At 43.8% G+C, this 18,996-nt stretch overlaps 1 protein-coding gene across 1 annotated transcript in view; it reads right to left on the reverse strand.

The window, feature by feature from the left end:
* Positions 1-1,953: 1,953 nt before the first annotated feature.
* The window catches only part of rgs5a (regulator of G protein signaling 5a), a gene marked incomplete at its 5' end in the record, with an annotated part of 48,016 nt that continues 30,973 nt past the window's right edge, over positions 1,954-18,996 (reverse strand). Inside the window, 1 exon segment of the mRNA XM_084308352.1 lies at positions 1,954-5,216. Coding sequence (XP_084164478.1) covers positions 5,052-5,216 — 165 coding nt within the window. The 3' untranslated portion in view covers positions 1,954-5,051.

The raw sequence follows: 18,996 nt of genomic DNA on the forward strand, positions 1-18,996 counted from the left end.
ACAGCCAGTCCAGCTTTCGCCTGCCTAAACGTCAGCCCAGCCAGCCCCTTGCTATCACAGGTGACAACCACGGGACCGTTCGACGGCCATCTCGCGGCACGGACATTCCTTGCGGGAGCAGGCCAGCACTCGGTTGGTACACTCAAGCCAGGTACTGTTAGCGCTCCGAGCGCTGGAACTTTATCGGCGAACATTCTCCTTTTCGAGAGCATGCCCTCTAAGGGTGAAGAGAAGGAATACATTGAACTGGCACGTGCACCAGTGACTAGGGGCACCCCGACGTTTGTTGTTTTGGGTAATGCCGGCTTAGATAGGATTTTTGTTTCAACTGTGGGCCCACTGTATTTTCTGGTTACATGTGTTGTGTGGTTAAGTTGTGCAGACTGCACGTGTGTATAATAATAATCATTCCCATTGAGTAGCTCGCGGAGCTCGCCAGTACCCTCTCTCTCTCCCTGTGGACGAGTGAAAAGTATATTAACCCTTCTACACATGTAAGATCTAAGTGCCATGCATTGTGCCTTGTATTGATTGCATGCTAACTTATATAAAAGGAGAGGCGTACAAATGGGATCACTGTGTGCGTGTCCATTAATGTGCATTATTGTTTAACCCCTTCCTTTCGATTAATGTACATTACTGCTTAACCCCTTCTTATCCACAGCCTATGTATCATTGGGGCAGGTGTTCTGGACAGGTCTCTGTTCGTCAACAAGGAAAGGTACTGCTTTGGGGAGAAATAATTTTTTTTTTATCCACTTTTTCTCCCATTTTTCTATATTTTCTCCCATCCCAATTTCGTATCATCCAATTCAATCCTCCCCTGTCACGGACGCTGTTTCTTGCCTCCCACAAGCCGGCTGCAATGTGGACTAAGTCATACATAGCACAAGTCCCCTCCGGTACTTGAGGTAACAGCAGTCGCATCTTTTCACCTGCGCAGCTCGATCTCTCAATGGCGAGGAGTAACACGTGGGAGGCTCACGCTGCCCCCGACACTTCCTGATTCTACTGCGCAGGCGCACCAACCGACCTGTAGGAGTCGCTGTCCACAACGCCCGATCCCCACCCATCTGTTTCCCACCCCCTAATACGGCCAATGTGTATTAGTACGGACGACCAGCTAAACTGAAAGCAAATGTGGAGCGCTGGGCTCGAACTGACGAGCCCAGCGTATCCAGCATTTCGTGGCGAGCGCCTTGCCCACTACGCCATGTAGCCGCCCTTCTTTGGGGAGAAATTATATCATCTATCACTACTGCCACCGGGTGTGGGAGGGTGTGGGAAGTATATGGGGAAGTGTGGGTGTTTGGGGAATTACTGTGAGTCGCCCTGGAGGGCAAGAAGGACCAGCGCAGCACCCCTAGGTTAGTAAACCCTAGGCCCCATCCGCTCCCTCTGCTAAATCCCAATTCTAATACCCCTACACTACAGTCGGGGACGCAGCCGGACCCAGATCTGCTTGGTCCCACTACCTGGTGACATCTACTCTCATAAAGTAGGGATAATCCACCCTTCTACACTTAGTTTAACACACATGAATGGAAGCGGATACGGACCAGTTAGCCTAGCTGTTGGTCAAAAACACCTCTCCCAGAGTTTTACGCTATAGGCTAGTGATCCGTATACTCTTAATTTGTGCTAAGCTAGGCTAGCTTGCAGCAGGATAGATTTCTACTGAACGCACAGGGAGGAAATTGGTATCTCATCTTCTTGTCTGACTCTGGAGAAGACGGTAAGCGCATTTACCATAAAGTTGGCGTGTTCCTTTAAGATAAAGAAGCTAAAAACTCCACTTTTTCTTGCATTTGTCTTTTTAATTCCCTTTACCACACAAACGAAAAACGATTACATCTGGAAACACGTCAAGCGTACATAGGCCTACTGTGTATAAATACGTAATGCACTGATACTGCTTCTGTGAAGAAAAACAAAGTGACAATTGAAACGTCAGATGTTTTCTCTTTTATGACAGTGAAAAGACACGCTCCGTGGTGGAGAGTTTCGCGGAATTCCAGTGTCGCATTCAAAGAATAACTTAAGACACAAAATATCGTCAGTAGTAGATATTTACATGTCAAAATAAATACATCTTCAGGAGTTGTGTTTACGTCTTTTATGGTGTTCGACTACAAAACGTACATGCAAAAGGCTATCAAACAATAAGTACCCAGCATACTATAAGTCCTTATTGACTTTCATCTTTAATGTTGGACCTCTGTGAGACATCTTAGGTCACAGCACTAGATTGGCTAATCTGGTGCAAATGGTGAACCCTCATCGATGCCATATCAAAAGTCTATTGATTGAAACATATAATATGTAGACATTTCAATAATAGTGTTTGGTACATGTATGTTATAAATACATTAAAAAAGTTGAAAAATAAACCCAGAATGGATAGGCAGAATAATTATGATTATGACAAATTTGTCTCCTGGCTTGCAGAGATATGATTGGATGCAATTGTGGGGGATACAATAAAGACTTAAAGGGGAACTATTTTACTATTTCTTTCACTATTTGGGCACTTTTACACAATTCCTGTGAGTTTATGGAACACCTCTGTAATTATAATTTTTTTTAATTCATTGTTTTGTATTTCTAATCAAGTCCTCAAAAACAGCATTTTTCTACCTCAAGATCTCGAGCCGTTTTGAGGCTGGGCTCCTAAACCACTGTGTGGCCTGGTGGCATCTGCCACATTATCATGCAGCTGAGTCTCTCTGACATCACAAATCCTCACATTTTCAGATGACTCAGTTCAGTGAGGGTGAATATTGTGAGAGGAGAATTGGAAGAATGCGCCAATATGAGAATTAGAGACATAGATCATATTAATATAAGTCCACATAGCTAGGAAACAATGCTAAACACTGAAAAAGGCCATTTATAAGATAGTTCCCATTTAAAAAAAACACTGAATATATATATATATAATGTATAGTAATATGTTTAGTAATGGATATGACAGATGACTCTTCTTACCTATTCAAAAAAGCATGCAAGAGTACATGATAATAACCACACAGTATGATTATGATGGCATGGAGCTGTGATTATGACGTCTTGCTACATGGGTGCTGTCTGTGACTATACCTCAACTCAGCTTAACATCGCAAACCAGCGTTTGATAGTAAATCAATTCTCCAATCAGTCTTTGTCGCAGACAAATGTCAGGGTGTGAATGTGTTCAGCCGTGATGCATTAAAAAAAATAAAAATACGAGACTGGTGATTGATAAACATAATGATACGTTTGCACAATTGCAGAATTATAATAAGTGTGTATGTGTGCGCATACATGTGTTACACGCACACGTGTTTGAAGAATATCCTCTTGGTAACATACTGTATGCAAACATATTCTTAGAGTTATTATATTTGGTCCCTTGCTGGAAACTACTCCTTTCCCAGTTGATTTGTTTAAAGACAGCTGTCCCTGTGAATCCTATGCAAGACATTTCCCATCCCTTCTCTCTCCCAAAGACCCCGGAGTTCTCCACATGTCACCATAGGTCCTCGCCTGCTGCAAGGTCAGACCGACCTCCTCAGGAAACATCAAACGACTACTCGTCTCTCGGGTACAGTAGGCCTAAGACTTGCTGCGATGTCCATCTGACTAAGACTGTAGCTGGTGTCGTAAAAAGCTGCTATGAGTAACCCAGTCAAGTTCATATGTCCTATTCTCCCAATGTGATCTTGCGGGTCTACGTTTAAAAAAAACAGCCTTGGGTTGTCATGTTTTAATAGGTTTTTAACAATTGAAATGTTCAACTCGAGGTTGTTATGGGTATTTTATAACACCGAAACAAAGCTTTTCCATCTTAATATTCTGAATTGGAACTGTATGTGTGTGGTTTGAAATTAAAACCTGAATCTTATTCAAGAGGTTGGACTGTTCTAAATATACTTATAGCGGTGTGTAGCTATGAAGGGCGAGAGTGACCGTCTTGAAAAGACGCTCGCGCTTCATAGGCTCACGTTACCATCTGCAGTGTGGGGGAGGGGAGGGTGTATTTCAAAATGCAGTTTTATTCATTTGGGCCAAATAGATGCAAAACCAATGTTTTTTTTTTCCCTAGATGTTTTGGATGATTTGTAAAGCATGACTTCAATTAAATTTTTTGAGCAAGAAATCTCCAGCCACTATGCACGCTAAAATTTTTACTTCAAGATCACGTTAATAATTGTACTTAATAAGTGCGCCAATAATTTTACTTCATGAGCGAGCTAAGAATTGAACTTCATGAGCGAGCTAAGAATTGAACTTAGGTGAGCGCCCTAGGAATTGAACTGCATGAGCGAGTTAAGAATGTAACTTAATGAGCACTCTAAGAATTGAACTTCATGAGCACGCTAATAATTGAACATCATGAGTGAGCTAATAATTGAACTTAGTGACCGAGTTAAGAATGTTACTTCATGAGCGCTCTAAGAATTTTACTTCATGAGCGCTCTAAGAATTTTACTTCATGAGCGCTCTAAGAATTTGACTTCATCAGTGCTCTAAGAATTTGACTTCATGAGCGCTCTAAGAATTTGACTTCATCAGTGCTCTAAGAATTTGACTTCATGAGCGCTCTAAGAATTTTACTTCATGAGCGCTCCAAGAATTTTTAACTGCATGCGCACTCTAAGAATTTAACTGCATGAGTGCTCTAAGAATTTTACTTCATGAGCGCTCTAAGAATTTTACTTCATGAGCGCTCTAAGAATTTTACTTCATGAGCGCTCTAAGAATTTGACTTCATGAGTGCTCTAAGAATTTGACTTCATCATCGCTCTAAGAATTTAACTGCATGAGCGCTCTAAGAATTTAACTGCATGAGTGCTCTAAGAATTTTACTTCATGAGTGCTCTAAGAATTTGACTTCATCAGCGCTCTAAGAATTTAACTGCATGAGCGCTCTAAGAATTTAACTGCATGAGTGCTCTAAGAATTTAACTTCATGAGCACATTATTCCATTTCAACAATAAGGGTAAATCGAAGGTCCTAATGCAGTTGCACTGCTTGTTGAGTCCACCCCCTCCCTTCCCTCAGGGCTGCTCTAGTTGACCAGCAGCACCTGGTACTGCTCTGATCTGAGGAAACGCGCAAAGGAGTCCTTCTCCATCAGGGCAAAGATCCTCTTCTGGGCCAGGTCAAAGGTGGCCGGGGACAGGTCAACCAGGTTCCTCAGGGTCACGTCCTTGGTGACGTGGTCGATGTTCACCTGCAGGAGAGAGAGAGAGAGAGAGAGAGAGAGAGAGAGAGAGAGAGGTATCTGTAAAGCATTCCCGGTAACTGGAGAAAGGTATTCCCGTAACCTATAGGTAACCGAGAATACCTTTAGGTACCAGGAATACCATGCCTAGGTATTCTTGGTTACCTAAATAGGTATTCCCGTAACCTGATAGGTATTCACGGTAACTTTAGATATTGATATGTATTCCGGTGACTTGTGAAAATGAGAGGTTACCAGGAATACTATTACCATATAGGTATTCACAGTAACTTATATGTATTCCGGTAATTAATTAATTGAAGCTAACACATCATGGAGGCCCAGGCCGTTAGCTACAAGCTACAAGCTAACAACACATCATGGAGGCCCAGGCCGTTAGCTACAAGCTAACAACACAACATGGAGGCCCAGGCCGTTAGCTACAAGCTAACACATTAATTAAATGTATTAATATTATCAGGGGTAGGCTAGCATATATAATATAATGGTGGCATGGTGGTGTAGACTGACTAGGAGCATGGTGGTGGTGTAGACTGACTAGGGGCATGGTGGTGGTGTAGACTGACTAGGGGCATGGTGGTGGTGTAGACTGACTAGGGACATGGTGGTGTAGACTGACTAGGGGCATGGTGGTGGTGTAGACTGACTAGGGGCATGGTGGTGGTGTAGACTGACTAGGGGCAGGTTGGTGTAGACTGACTAGGGGCATGGTGGTGTATACTGACTAGGGGCATGGTGGTGTAGACTGACTAGGGGCATGGTGGTGGTGTAGACTGACTAGGGGCACGGTGGTGTAGACTGACTAGGGGCATGGTGGTGTAGACTGACTAGGGGCAGGTTGGTGTAGACTGACTAGGGGCATGGTGGTGTAGACTAACTAGGGGCATGGTGGTGGTGTAGACTGACTAGGGGCATGGTGGTGGTGTAGACTGACTAGGGGCAGGTTGGTGTAGACTGACTAGGGGCATGGTGGTGTAGACTGACTAGGGGCATGGTGGTGGTGTAGACTGACTAGGGGCATGGTGGTGGTGTAGACTGACTAGGGGCATGGTGGTGTTGTAGACTGACTAGGGGCATGGTGGTGGTGTAGACTGACTAGGGGCATGGTGGTGGTGTAGACTGACTAGGGGCATGGTGGTGGTGTAGACTGACTAGGGGCAGGTTGGTATAGACTGACTAGGGGCATGGTGGTGGTGTAGACTGACTAGGGGCAGGTTGGTGTAGACTGACTAGGGGCATGGTGGTGGTGTAGACTGACTAGGGGCATGGTGGTGGTGTAGACTGACTAGGGGCATGGTGGTGGTGTAGACTGACTAGGGGCATGGTGGTGGTGTAGACTGACTAGGGGCATGGTGGTGTAGACTGACTAGGGGCATGGTGGTGGTGTAGACTGACTATGGGCATGGTGGTGGTGTAGACTGACTAGGGGCATGGTGGTGGTGTAGACTGACTAGGGGCATGGTGGTGGTGTAGACTGACTAGGGGCAGGTTGGTGTAGACTGACTAGGGGCATGGTGGTGGTGTAGACTGACTAGGGGCATGGTGGTGGTGTAGACTGACTAGGGGCAGGTTGGTGTAGACTGACTAGGGGCATGGTGACCAGGAATACCTGTTTTTTCCAAAATGCAGTTCAAATGCCATCTTGGAATAACAAAACAACGATTGTGTGCAGACAATTGAAAATGTTGGGTTCCTTTCCACTTTCTTGAATATAGAAAAAATTAAAATACTTGTTCTAGAACTGTATTTTTTGCACTTGTTTGTTAAGTTACTGGGAATACCCTTTCCTTGTTTTTGCTCATTTTAACAGACAAAACACAACACATTCTAGTAATTCTGGTTTACACATAACCCTTATTATTGCTGTTATGATTTCCAAAAATAAAATCTCACCAATCTTTAGTAAAATAGGAGATTTAAGTGTTTATCTGGAATTGTGAGGATAGGTATTCGCGGTAACCTGGGATCAATATGTGAAACGTAATTATCTCCTAAAATAATTGGCCACAAAAGACAAAACTCATTTTGGTTGTTCATTGGGGTGCCAAGATCATGCCCAAAACATATCATGTGTTATGGTTTGTAACCGACCCCAATCGCACAACACAAGACAGGTATGATGGTTTGCCAAGAAACAGATATTTATTGAGAGACAGGGAAAAAAGGGCACTGTCCCTTTAAGGGAGAACACAAATACAGGAATATAACAAGAGGGGAAAAACTAGGTGCCTTTAAGAGGCGGGCAGGAAAAGGGAACACTAAGGGAAGGTTAAAGGAACAGAGGAACTAGAGACTAGGAGATGTCGGGACAAGGAGAGCTAGGGAACAGGAGAACTGGGGACTAGGAGAACTAGGGACAAGGAACTAGGTGGAACTAGAAGGGGAGAACTTGGGACCAGGAACTAGGTGGAACTAGAAAGGGGAGAACTAGGGACAGAGGGGACTGAGGCCCGCGGAGGCGGGCTGGGGACAGGGAGGAACTGGGGACTGGTGGGAAAACATCTGGGCCGCTCTGCAGAACAGAGGAGAGGGTTAATATTCAAAAGGGAACAAACAGAGCAGATGCAGAACAGTCCAAATAAACAAAGTAACAAAGTAATAATATCTTCGTGTGACAAACACACAGGGGGAGATGTAATGTCCAAAAATACTATCTAAGTGAGAACAAAAACAGAGTGGGAGATGAAATGTCCAAACTACTAACTAAGTGAGAACAAAAAAGGAGGCATTACGCTGGGTGAGTGACTTAACAATCAAAACTCACCCAAGCGTATGCGTAATGGTACAGGAACAGCAGCGGGACGAGGGCAAGAGGCATTACGCTGGGTGAGTGACATCACAATCAAAACTCACCCAGGCGTATGCGTAATGGTGCAGGAACAGCAGCGGCGGCGAGGGTGTCGCCACCGGGTAGCTGGCTGTCCGAGCCGAGGAACAGAGTGCTGGAACAGCGGCGGTGGCGAGGGTGTCGTCAACCGGGTAGCCGCTGTCGGAGCCGAGGAACAGAGTGCTGGAACAGCGGCGGTGGCGAGGGTGTCGTCCACCGGGTAGCCGCTGTCGGAGCCGAGGAACAGGGTGCTGGAACAGCGGCGGTGGCGAGGGTGTCGTCCACCGGGTAGCCGCTGTCGGAGCCGAGGAACAAAGTGCTGGAACAGCGGCGGTGGCGAGGGTGTCGTCCACCGGGTAGCCGCTGTCGGAGCCGAGGAACAGGGTGCTGGAACAGCGGCGGTGGCGAGGGTGTCGTCCACCGGGTAGCCGCTGTCGGAGCCGAGGAACAGAGTGGCGCGCCACACCTTGGTGTGCACGTCGGAACCGAGAGACGCCTCGGGGTGCGTCTGCGAGGAGGAGTGTGCCAAGCACGAGGATCCTTGGAAGATGCGCGTTGCGCGCTGGAGACTGGAGAGCGTGCCAAGCCCTTGAAGATGCGCGTTGCGCGCTGGTGACTGGAGAGCGTGCCAAGCCCTTGCAGATGCGCGTTGCGCGCTGGTGACTGGAGAGCGTGCCAAGCACGAGGATCCTTGGAAGATGCGCGTTGCGCGCTGGAGACTGGAGAGCGTGCCAAGCCCTTGAAGATGCGCGTTGCGCGCTGGTGACTGGAGAGCGTGCCAAGCCCTTGCAGATGCGCGTTGCGCGCTGGTGACTGGAGAGCGTGCCAAGCACGAGGATCCTTGGAAGATGCGCGTTGCGCGCTGGAGACTGGAGAGCGTGCCAAGCACGAGGATCCTTGGAAGATGCGCGTTGCACGCTGGAGACTGGAGAGCGTGCCAAGCCCTTGAAGATGCGCGTTGCGCGCTGGTGACTGGAGAGCGTGCCAAGCCCCGAGGGTCCGGGAGATGCGCGTTGGTCTAGATGTGCGTCAGGACGAACAGCTGCGCTGGGGTCTGCAGTGGATGCGCTGGGGGTGCCTCCCGTGGAAGTACAGGGAGCGCAGAACAGTCTCCTCCACAGGCTACGGCGACAGCAGACGAAGGCTGGAGCAAAACATCTCAAGGCTGGAGAAATCCATATACAGCATGGTAGACCAGAGGATCTCCCGAAAGAGTCTAGATGTTAGAGAATATGACTCAGCATGAATACAACACGACCCCACGCCGAAACGAGGGGAAGAGCCCTGGTATTTAAAGCCCACAGGGGAACTAATTAGCCTGCCACCACAGGTGCGAGAGGTAATTGATAATAGTCCAGGTGTGGCCACTGAGAGTAAACGAGAGTAAAGAACGAGAGGGTGGGGGCTAGAGAGAGTGAGTGAGAAGGGAATTTCTAACAGTAGGCTTAAAGAAAACAGAGAAAGTTGGTGAGCAGCGGACAAAACCTCACATCATGCATCTGCCATGAAAATTAAGCCTTTTTTGTTTGTCATCAATTGAAGGCCATGAACTATGTTGACTCATATCCCTCTACCCGCATTTTTTCCTTCAGATTCAGCTACATTTGAATTCTCTTGAGATAACTCGGAGAGAACTATGGTATTATGTTACATGATGATGATATCCCTACAAAACAACAAAAACATTTTAATTCTCTCTTAAATTGGAGGAGATAGTGAATTGGTTATTCCCGGTAACTTAGGTCAACTTTAGAGGTCCGCCATCCCTCATTACATGATGTTTTTTTTTTTTTTTTTTTTTTTTTTTTTTTTTGGCATCTATAACAATCATTCTTGACATGAGAAAAGATTTTAATGTTGTTCGTATAACGTCCTGGGTTATATGGCTTAGAAATGGGGCAGGTTACCGGGAATACATGCGTTACCCATATAGAGAGAGAGAGAGAGAGATGAGAGAGAGAGAGAGAGGAGAGAGAGAGAGAGAGAGAGAGAGAGAGAGAGAGAGAGAGGAGAGAGAGAGAGAGTAGAGAGAGAGAGATAGAGAGAGAGAGAGAGAGAAGAGAGAGAGAGAGAGAGAGGAGAGAGGAGAGAGAAGAGAGAGAGAGAGAGAGGATGAGAGAGAGAGAGAGAGAGATGAGAGAATTAAGATAAGATAAGATATTCCTTTATTGATCCCATTGGGGTAATTCGGGGCATTATAGCAGCATGGGGAAGGGGGAGGTACAGGTATGGGCAGGGTAATAGTAGAAATGAATGAATGATTTTTTGCAAATGTGTGTCAATGGTGTTGCTATGCATTCTATTATTACTTTGACTAAGATCATGTCTATATCAGTCCAGTCAGTGGACTTTTTATTCTTATAGTTTTTAATATCAAGTATTTCGTATTCATTTACACTCATAATAATGTTGGAATAGGGGTTTCACTACGGCTCCACAATCTCATTTGCCAAATGATGTCCAATGTTTACAAAATACTTGTTAAATTCATTAGTAATTTCCTTTGTTTTGTTTATGGTTATGTTATTCTCTTTTATAAAGTAATTTGGATAATCTACTTTACTAGTACCCTTTTTGATTATGCTATTTTAGTACTTTCCATGTTCCTTGGGTGTTACTCCTGTACTGTTCCAATCATTTGTGGTAATGTTCCCTTTTGCTTGATCTTATAATACTTATTAATTTATTTTTACATGTCTTATATCTGTTTTCTGCTTCTTTGGTTCTATGTTTTAAAAAATAGCTTATAGTGTAAATGTTTCCTTTTACATGCATTTCCTATCCCCCTATCCCCTTGGTAATCCATGGCTTGTCTTGTATATAATCAACTTTCTTACTGGACAGTGTTTATCGTATAGCTCAAGTACCATGGACAGAAAGGCCTCATAGGACTAGTTTGGGATCATCAGTAGCATAGACCTCATTCCAGGTCTGTGTCATTAGTTCCGCCTTGAGGACAGCGATGGCTTCTGGTGTTCTGTGTATCTGAGTCAGCTTACAGGTGTTAGTCACATTTTCGTCTTAAAAAAAAGATGTTGGAAAATTGCTAAAACAGGAAGGTGATCACTTATCTCATTTATAAGTAGTCCAGCTGTTACTTTATTTTCTATTGTATTTGTAAATATTGTCTATCAATGTGGCGGTGTCTATCGTTATTCTGGTTGGTTTTATGATAACAGGAAAAATACTATTACTGTACATTGTTTTGATAAAATCTGTTGTCTTATTGTTTCCATTGGGGTTTAGTAAGTCCATATTAAAATCACCACATACGATTTGCACCTTGTTGTTATTCGAGTTGCCAAACATACCTTCTAGTTTATGATTGAATGTATCTAGGCAGGAAAGACATAAATATAGGCAATACAATCAAATCTGAATATAAAACTATGAGAACAATAAACATTGTAAACAATAGGTCTGTACCCTTACTGGCAATGCATCATATACGTCATACGTCATACACTGTAGTCCGTGCAGGTTTTGGTTGTTAAGAGTCAGACACACTCAGTGATCAGACATTACACTGATAGTTCTCGAGTTCTGTAGCCGTTAGTGAAATAGAGAGACACAGAGTGAGAGAGCGAGAGAGAGAGCGAGAGAGAGACAGAGACAGAGAGAGAGACAGACAGAGGCAGAGAGACAGAGAGAGAGATGTGCTGATGTACTGTAGAGAGAGCATGGGCATACATGGGCATGTGTGAGTCTGGCACTTTTCATGGGTGTGTGTGTGTGTGTGTGTGTGTGTGTGTGTGTGTGTGTGTGTGTGTGTGTGTGTGTGTGTGTGTGTGTGTGTGTGTGTGTGTGTGTGTGTGTGTGTGTGTGTGTGTGTGTGTGTGTGTGTGTGTGTGTGTGTGTGTGTGTGTGTGTGCTATTGTTTGCTTGAGTAGGTCTGTTCCCTTCCCGTCAACAATGTACAGAGCCCACCCGCATCACATGCCCAGTATTTGTGTGTGTGTGTGTGCGTGTGTGTGTGCACGCGTGTGTGCATGTGTGCGTGTGTGTGTGTACACTAATATTTCACATGTATTTTCACTCTCTGCACACAGACCTTATCCACTCTTAGTAAAACAACTTTTCACAGGATGTGACCTCATCTATCAAGAGCGTGACCTCATCTATTTACCTCATCACGATGGGAGTTAAAGTGTTCTTCTCATGACGCGATATGGCGATTGGATATGAATATGAATATGAATATGTATGTGCCGTGCAATGAACCGCAGCGGTGACCTTTAACCTTTAACCATATGCCTTCTTCTACTTCTCACTTGCTTTTGTCCCACAGTAGAGGACAACACGTGCCCTAATGATAAGGATAAGCACTCAATGAAGAAACCCACTCCCCTTTCCAAAAGAAAGTCTAACATGCCTATAGATACTATGGAAATATACACTACAAATATAATACGTGGGCCATAATGGCCCCCAAACAGCATTGCCAACAGACCCTTGCCCCTTTGATGTGAGCTTCAGATATTGACGATGCTACATACCCTACCACATGACCCCTAATAGCCACCACAGTCCAACGTGTAGCTAGATAGATGCTACATACTGTACGCTACCACATGACCCCTAATAGCCATTATACAACGGCATGCAAATTTCTCGATTCTGATTGGCTGAAACAGTCAACTTACATGTGGGTATTTGTAATAACCCCACGCTCTTAGTCCCAGGACTCGCCCACAACCGCATTACTATCACTCCGCCATGCGAGTTTTTAGAAGTGAAAGCAAGATGGCGGACACGCCGGACAGTAAACATTATGAAAGGTGATCGGGTCATAAAGACTAAATGAAAAACGATTCTGTCACGGCAAATGTGTTAGTTTCTTACACAATGTTGGATGATGTAATTGATGGGTCATGAGTCATTGTGGAACAAAATAAAAATCGCGCAAACACTTTAGATCACACAAACACACTTACACTTTATATTTATTGATAAAGGATTTGCACTACAACTCGTACACCTACTGTGAATTGTACCTAAACTGCACCTCGTCCATTTATGCCTTGCACTATATAGTATTGTATATTAGTACACTGCACAGTATTGTATATTGTATGGTAACTACGTCTACGAACATTGTACATATGTCTAAACTGAACACTGTGACCTCTTTTTTTACTTCTAATTTTTACTATGTTTTTATTTCATACTTATCTTGTCATGCACAGTCTCTGGAGCGCAACAGTAAGAAGCATTTTGTACAAAAGTATTCTGTACCTCTGTATGACAACTATTAAAGAAACTTGAAACTTGAACTTGAACTTGATTGATTGATTGATTAATTTCACATTTTATTACTGTCCGCCTTGTTTCCAACTGGTTAAGTTTAGGCACTCTTTCGAAGTCGCTCTCTTTCGAAGTTGGTTAAGGTTAGAGTTTGTCTTTAGAGCAGGGCGATAGACCACCAGCCCTGATTCCAAACTCTAACCTCAACCAACTTCAAAAGAGAGCGACTTCGAAAGAGTGCCTAAACTTAACCAGTTGGAAACAAGGCGGACAGTAATAAAATTAGCAATCAATCAATCAATTCAATAACCCACGCTCACTTAAAACAGCGCACCTCCCAGCTGCTTCTATAGAAGGTAGGTTTAAAAAAAAACTCTTATAGGGCAAAGAAACCCCCCCCCCCCCCTATATAGGGCAAAGAATAATTTTTTTAATTTGTTTTACCTACTTTCTATAGAAGCATCTAAGAATGAAGTTCTATAGAAAGTAGGTTAAAAACAAAAGAAAAGTTGGATATGTTAGTTTGTTGGATGTCTAGTTGAAAGACAGTTGGATGTCTTAGTTTGTTGGATGTCTTAGTTGAGAGACAGTTGGATGTCTTAGTTTGTTGGATGTCTAGTTGAAAGACAGTTGGGTGTCTTAGTTTGTTGGATGTCTTAGTTGAGAGACAGTTGGATGTCTTAGTTTGTTGGATGTCTTACTGAGAACAGTTGGATGGACTTCCAAGCTGCTTCCACAGGCAACTTCTCTTTTTTTTTGGGAAGTACTTTTTCTGCGGATGGTTTTTTCAATAAATCTTCAATTAATGTGTGTTTATTGTATAACAATAAGGTTGGATGAATGCGCCAGTTGTATAAAAGCCATTACACCACGTGCAGTCGTGGGTTGTGAGAATTAGACCATGCCTAGGGGGGTCTAATGACGCTCGGCTGCGCCTCGGGCCTAACGACCACCCCTAGGCATGGTCTAATTCTCACAACCCACTCCGGCGTGTGATGTAATGCTTCACCACAGTCCAACGTGTAGCTAGATGGATGCTACATACCCTAGCACATGACCCCTAATAGCCACCACAACCCAACATGTAGATAGTCAGCCCGATGTATCACAGCCAGCCCCCCACCACAACCCTGAGAATGTGGTTTCTATATATAAGCATAGCCTGTGGGTGTGGCTTGGTTGAGTGGGATGAAATCCTGTTGATTTTGCCATGTTTCAGTAAGGCATACCACATTTATTTTCCTGTCGGTTGATTGATTGATTTTTATTGTGGAGTAAAAGACAGCATCCAAGGGATAAAAACATGAGAAATTGCAAGCACTTATTTCCATCATGGTCCCTGATTTTGGACATGGACAGACATCATAAAACATAGAGCATCATAATAAAACAGAGCATCATAATAAAACATAGAGCATCATAATAAAACATAGATCATAATAATAAAAACATAGAGCATCATAATAAAACATATAGCAACCCCATAAAACACGCTCTACCCTCTCCTTCCTAGACGTGGCTATTCTATACTTCACTGGCTAGCCATTTCTTTGTGGCACGTCTAAAGCTTCCCCCCTCTTCAATGTTTTTCAGGGCCACTGGAAGCTTGTTCCACTCCAATGCCGCAGAATATAAAAAAGTATTTGTGCCCATTAGTGAGTTGAATTTTGGCAGAATAAAATCAGTACTGCTCCTTCTAGTGGAATATGAATGATTGTCATGGAATCGATTAAAGTAATTGGATAGATATTTCGGACCTGTATTTTGAACTATCTTGTGTGTAAGACCTAATTTAATAAAGCATTACATCACGCGCAGGAGTGGGTTATGAGAATTAGACGATGCCTAGGGGTGGTAGTTAGGCCCGAGGCGCAGCCGAGGGTCATTAGACCCCACTAGGCATGGTCTAATTCTCATAACCCACGACTGCGCGTGGTGTAATGGCTTTTATACAATGGCCGATGTCATCCAACCGTATTGCTATACAATAAACACACATTAATTGAAGATTTATTGACAAAACCATCCGCAGAAAAAGTAGTTCCCAAAAAAAACAATCCAACAAACTATCACATCCAACTGTCTCTCAACTAACACATCCAACAAACTAACACATCCAACTGTCTCTCAACTAACACATCCAACAAACTAACACATCCAACTGTCTCTCAACTAACACATCCAACAAACTAACACATCCAACCTATTTTTTTTACCTACTTTCTATAGAACTTCATTCTTAGATGCTTCTATAGAAAGTAGGTTAAAAAGAAAAAAAAAGTTTTCTTTGCCAAGGCGGACAGTAATACAATTTGCAATCTATCAATCAATCAATTCAATAATCCGCGCTCACTTAAAACAGCGCACCTCCCAGCTGCTTCTATAGAAAGTAGTTTTTTTTAACCTACTTTCTATAGAAGCAGCTGGGAGGTACGCTGTTTTCAGTGAGCGTGGATTATTGAATTGATTGATTGCAAATTTTATTACTGTCAGTGTTCGCCTTGTTTCCAACTGGTTAAGCTTTGGCACTCTTTTGAAATCGCCCTCTTTCGAAGTTGGTTATGCTTAGAGTTTGGAATCAGGGCTGGTGGTCTATCGCCCTGCTCTAAAGATAAACTCTAAGCATAACCAACTTCAAAAGAGGGCGATTTCGAAAGAGTCGCCAAGCTTAACCAGTTGGAAACAAGGCGGAGAATAATAAAATTTGCAATCTATCAATCAATTTGCGCGATATTTATTTTGTTCCACAATGACTCATGACCCACTAATTACATAATCCAACATTGTGTAAGAAACTAACACATTCGCGGTGACAGAATCGTTTTTGATTGAGTCGTTATGACGCTGTAAACATATCCATTCGTAACGTTTATTGTCCGCCATCTTGCTTTCACTTCTAAAAACGTGCACGGCGGAGTGATAGTAATTCGGTTGTGGGCGGGTCCTGGGACCAAGAGCGGGGGTTATAACAAATACCCACATAACTTGACTGTTTCAGCCAATCAGAATCGAGACATTTGCATGCCATTGTATAATGTGTATTACCCTTTTATTGACCGGAAGCCAGTTTAGTTGCCTAAAGAAAGTTGGCCCTAGGTGAATGCGTGGAGGTAGCTTATGGACTACTCTCATTCATTTGTTTTGAGCTGTCTGAAGTTTGTTTTTCAGGACCTGTGGAGTGCCACTAAACCAGGAGGTGGCAGCATATAGTCAGAGTGACTTTGTACTAATGCACCCGCTAGCATTTTAAGTGTTGCCTGGTCCAGTAGTTCCCCTTTTCTAGCTAGGCATTTTGTTATTAATATGTCATGAATAAGAAAAGATTTGTTATTGAGGGAGCGAACATTCAAGTTTCAAGTTTCTTTAATAGTTGTCATACAGAAGTACAGAATACTTTTATACAAAATGCTTCTTACTGTTACGCTCCAGAGACTGTGCTAGACAAGATAGTATGAAATAAAATAGTATAGCATGTAAAATAGAAGTAAAAAAAAAAAAAGTCACAGTGTTCAGTATAGACATATGTACAATGTTCGATGCAGAATAGAAGTAACTGAGTTACCATACAATATACAATATACTATGCAATGTACTAATACAATACTATATAGTGCAGAGCAGAAATGGGATGAGGTACAATTTAGGTACTATTTACAGTATGGTGTACGAGTTGTAGTGCAAATCCTTTACCAATAAATATAAAGTGTAAAGTGTGTTTAGGTGATCTAAAGTGTGGAGAGTGGGTGCTGCAGTGTGTTGTTTGTTTAAGTGAGTGTGTGCGTGTGGGTGTGTGTGCTGTGTGCATTTGATGATTGTTGCATAGTGTTTATTGTTCGTTGAGCAGCCTGATGGCCTGCATTCTGGAGCATGAATGTTAGATTGCTGAGGGATGCTGGGGCAGACAGTGATGGAGGGATGTCAACACAAACCAGAGGCCGTAGATTAGACAGGGTGTGCACATGTGGTTTGTTGTGATGACATCGCAGCTGCGTGTTGTTGCAGCGCCTGTCAGACAGCATGGAGGGAATTGGATGGCTTGTGTTGTAAACAAACTTGCGTTGGGAGGCTCTGTGCACATTAGACAAATATCAAGATGTATCCATCAGTGGACCAATTGAAATTGAGGACAAGAAGCCTTCAGTCGACTCCTTCAGACATTAAGCACACCCCACAGCCCAAATGGAATGATACCCCCCAAAATAAAAAAAATCTGCACATTTTGGCCAATCAAAGTCGACTATATGTAGCCTGTTTCAGGCCTACTCCTCAGTTGCTGCCACTACTCTGCGATGTCGGTTGTGTGTGTGTTGAAAGATGGATAAAAGACAGGCCTGTGATCTTCTTTAGCCGTGACTGACATATTTATTTCACCTGTCAGGTAATGACATAAAGACAATACGTCAGTATTGGCCACAAGGTGACGCCAGCAGCTCACAAACTCTCTTCTCCATCAGATACACTGAGGTGAGAGCGGTGCGTGGAGCCAGATACGTCACTTCGGGAGGAAGTGATGAAGTGACGATTTCAAAATAAAAGACTTTGAGAATACAAAAAGTTCCAATAAATAATAATAAATCAATAAAATAAAATAAAACGTGAGGGATTATTTGTGGAATGCATAATCGTATACCTGCTACATATACAAATCCTTAGTCGGGGACAGGCCTAGTATCAATGCAGTTTGGTGTGAAATTACAAAAGAGGTTCTGAAGTTGCGATATGGAATATTTAGAAAATACCATGGCAGAAGCGGAGGAGTGCCGGCTAGCTACCAGGGCCGCAAGCCCGGGGAGAGGCGTCCGTCCTCGGGTCGCAGTTAGCTAGCAGTATGACCAGGAGTGAGAGGCACCCCAGGGAGCGAAGTTGTGGGAAGTGGTGTGGCATCCAATCAGGCGAGTCGATGAGCTTTGGATGTTCCCAGAAAGACTGTTAGCACGGAAGGTGGTTAGCCTGCTAGCAAGCAGGTTAGCAAGCAAGCTAGCAGCAGAGCTACAGGGCCGACAGCTGACCGGGCAGCTGAGAGCTGGGTGAGTACTCGAGTCAAAGAGTGCAATCTTCAGACTGTTAGCAGCGCCGAGTTGAGTTGATATAATAATATTGTAGCGACCCTGGGATTTGGGTGGTTGGTCAGTCAAGCTGCCACTCTGCACGCTACCAACCTGGGGCTGGCGGGTGACGCTATTGGTCGCGCAGGCCCCAGATTGGTAGGGGGGAGGGGGCAGGTGCTGACCTGGGGTAAATGTATAAGAGGGTGTGGCACCTAGCGTGCGCTCTCTTGGTAGTATGACAGTAGCAGGTGCAGATCGTTCGGACAACAAGAGGTGATGCACCCAGTTTGTGACTGTAACCCAAGAACTGTGAATAAACCATTACGTGAGAACTAACCCCCTTGAGTCAGTGAGTCGTCAATAACGTGAAACGTTACAATATTAAGTCCTCACTAACTGCAGTAATAGTAGGCACTGATTTCACAAACAAAAAGCAGATTTTTTCACGAAGTCGGCCTCTCAACATCCGGAAATGGGATAATGATTTAGTCTTGAATGGAATGGAATTTTGGAACCTATGGAACCCGTTCTAGTGACTGGCAGGTCCTTAAGGTCCCTCATTTAGCTATGATGCCCCTCTAGCTCATGGAATTAACTCCAACAGTTCATAAAACTGTTGCGAGTTTAAAACCTTGATCTCCAACAGTTG

The sequence above is a fragment of the Notolepis coatsorum genome (assembly GCF_963971535.1).
Source record: "Notolepis coatsorum genome assembly, chromosome: 2".
NCBI classification, from domain to species: domain Eukaryota; kingdom Metazoa; phylum Chordata; class Actinopteri; order Aulopiformes; family Paralepididae; genus Notolepis; species Notolepis coatsorum.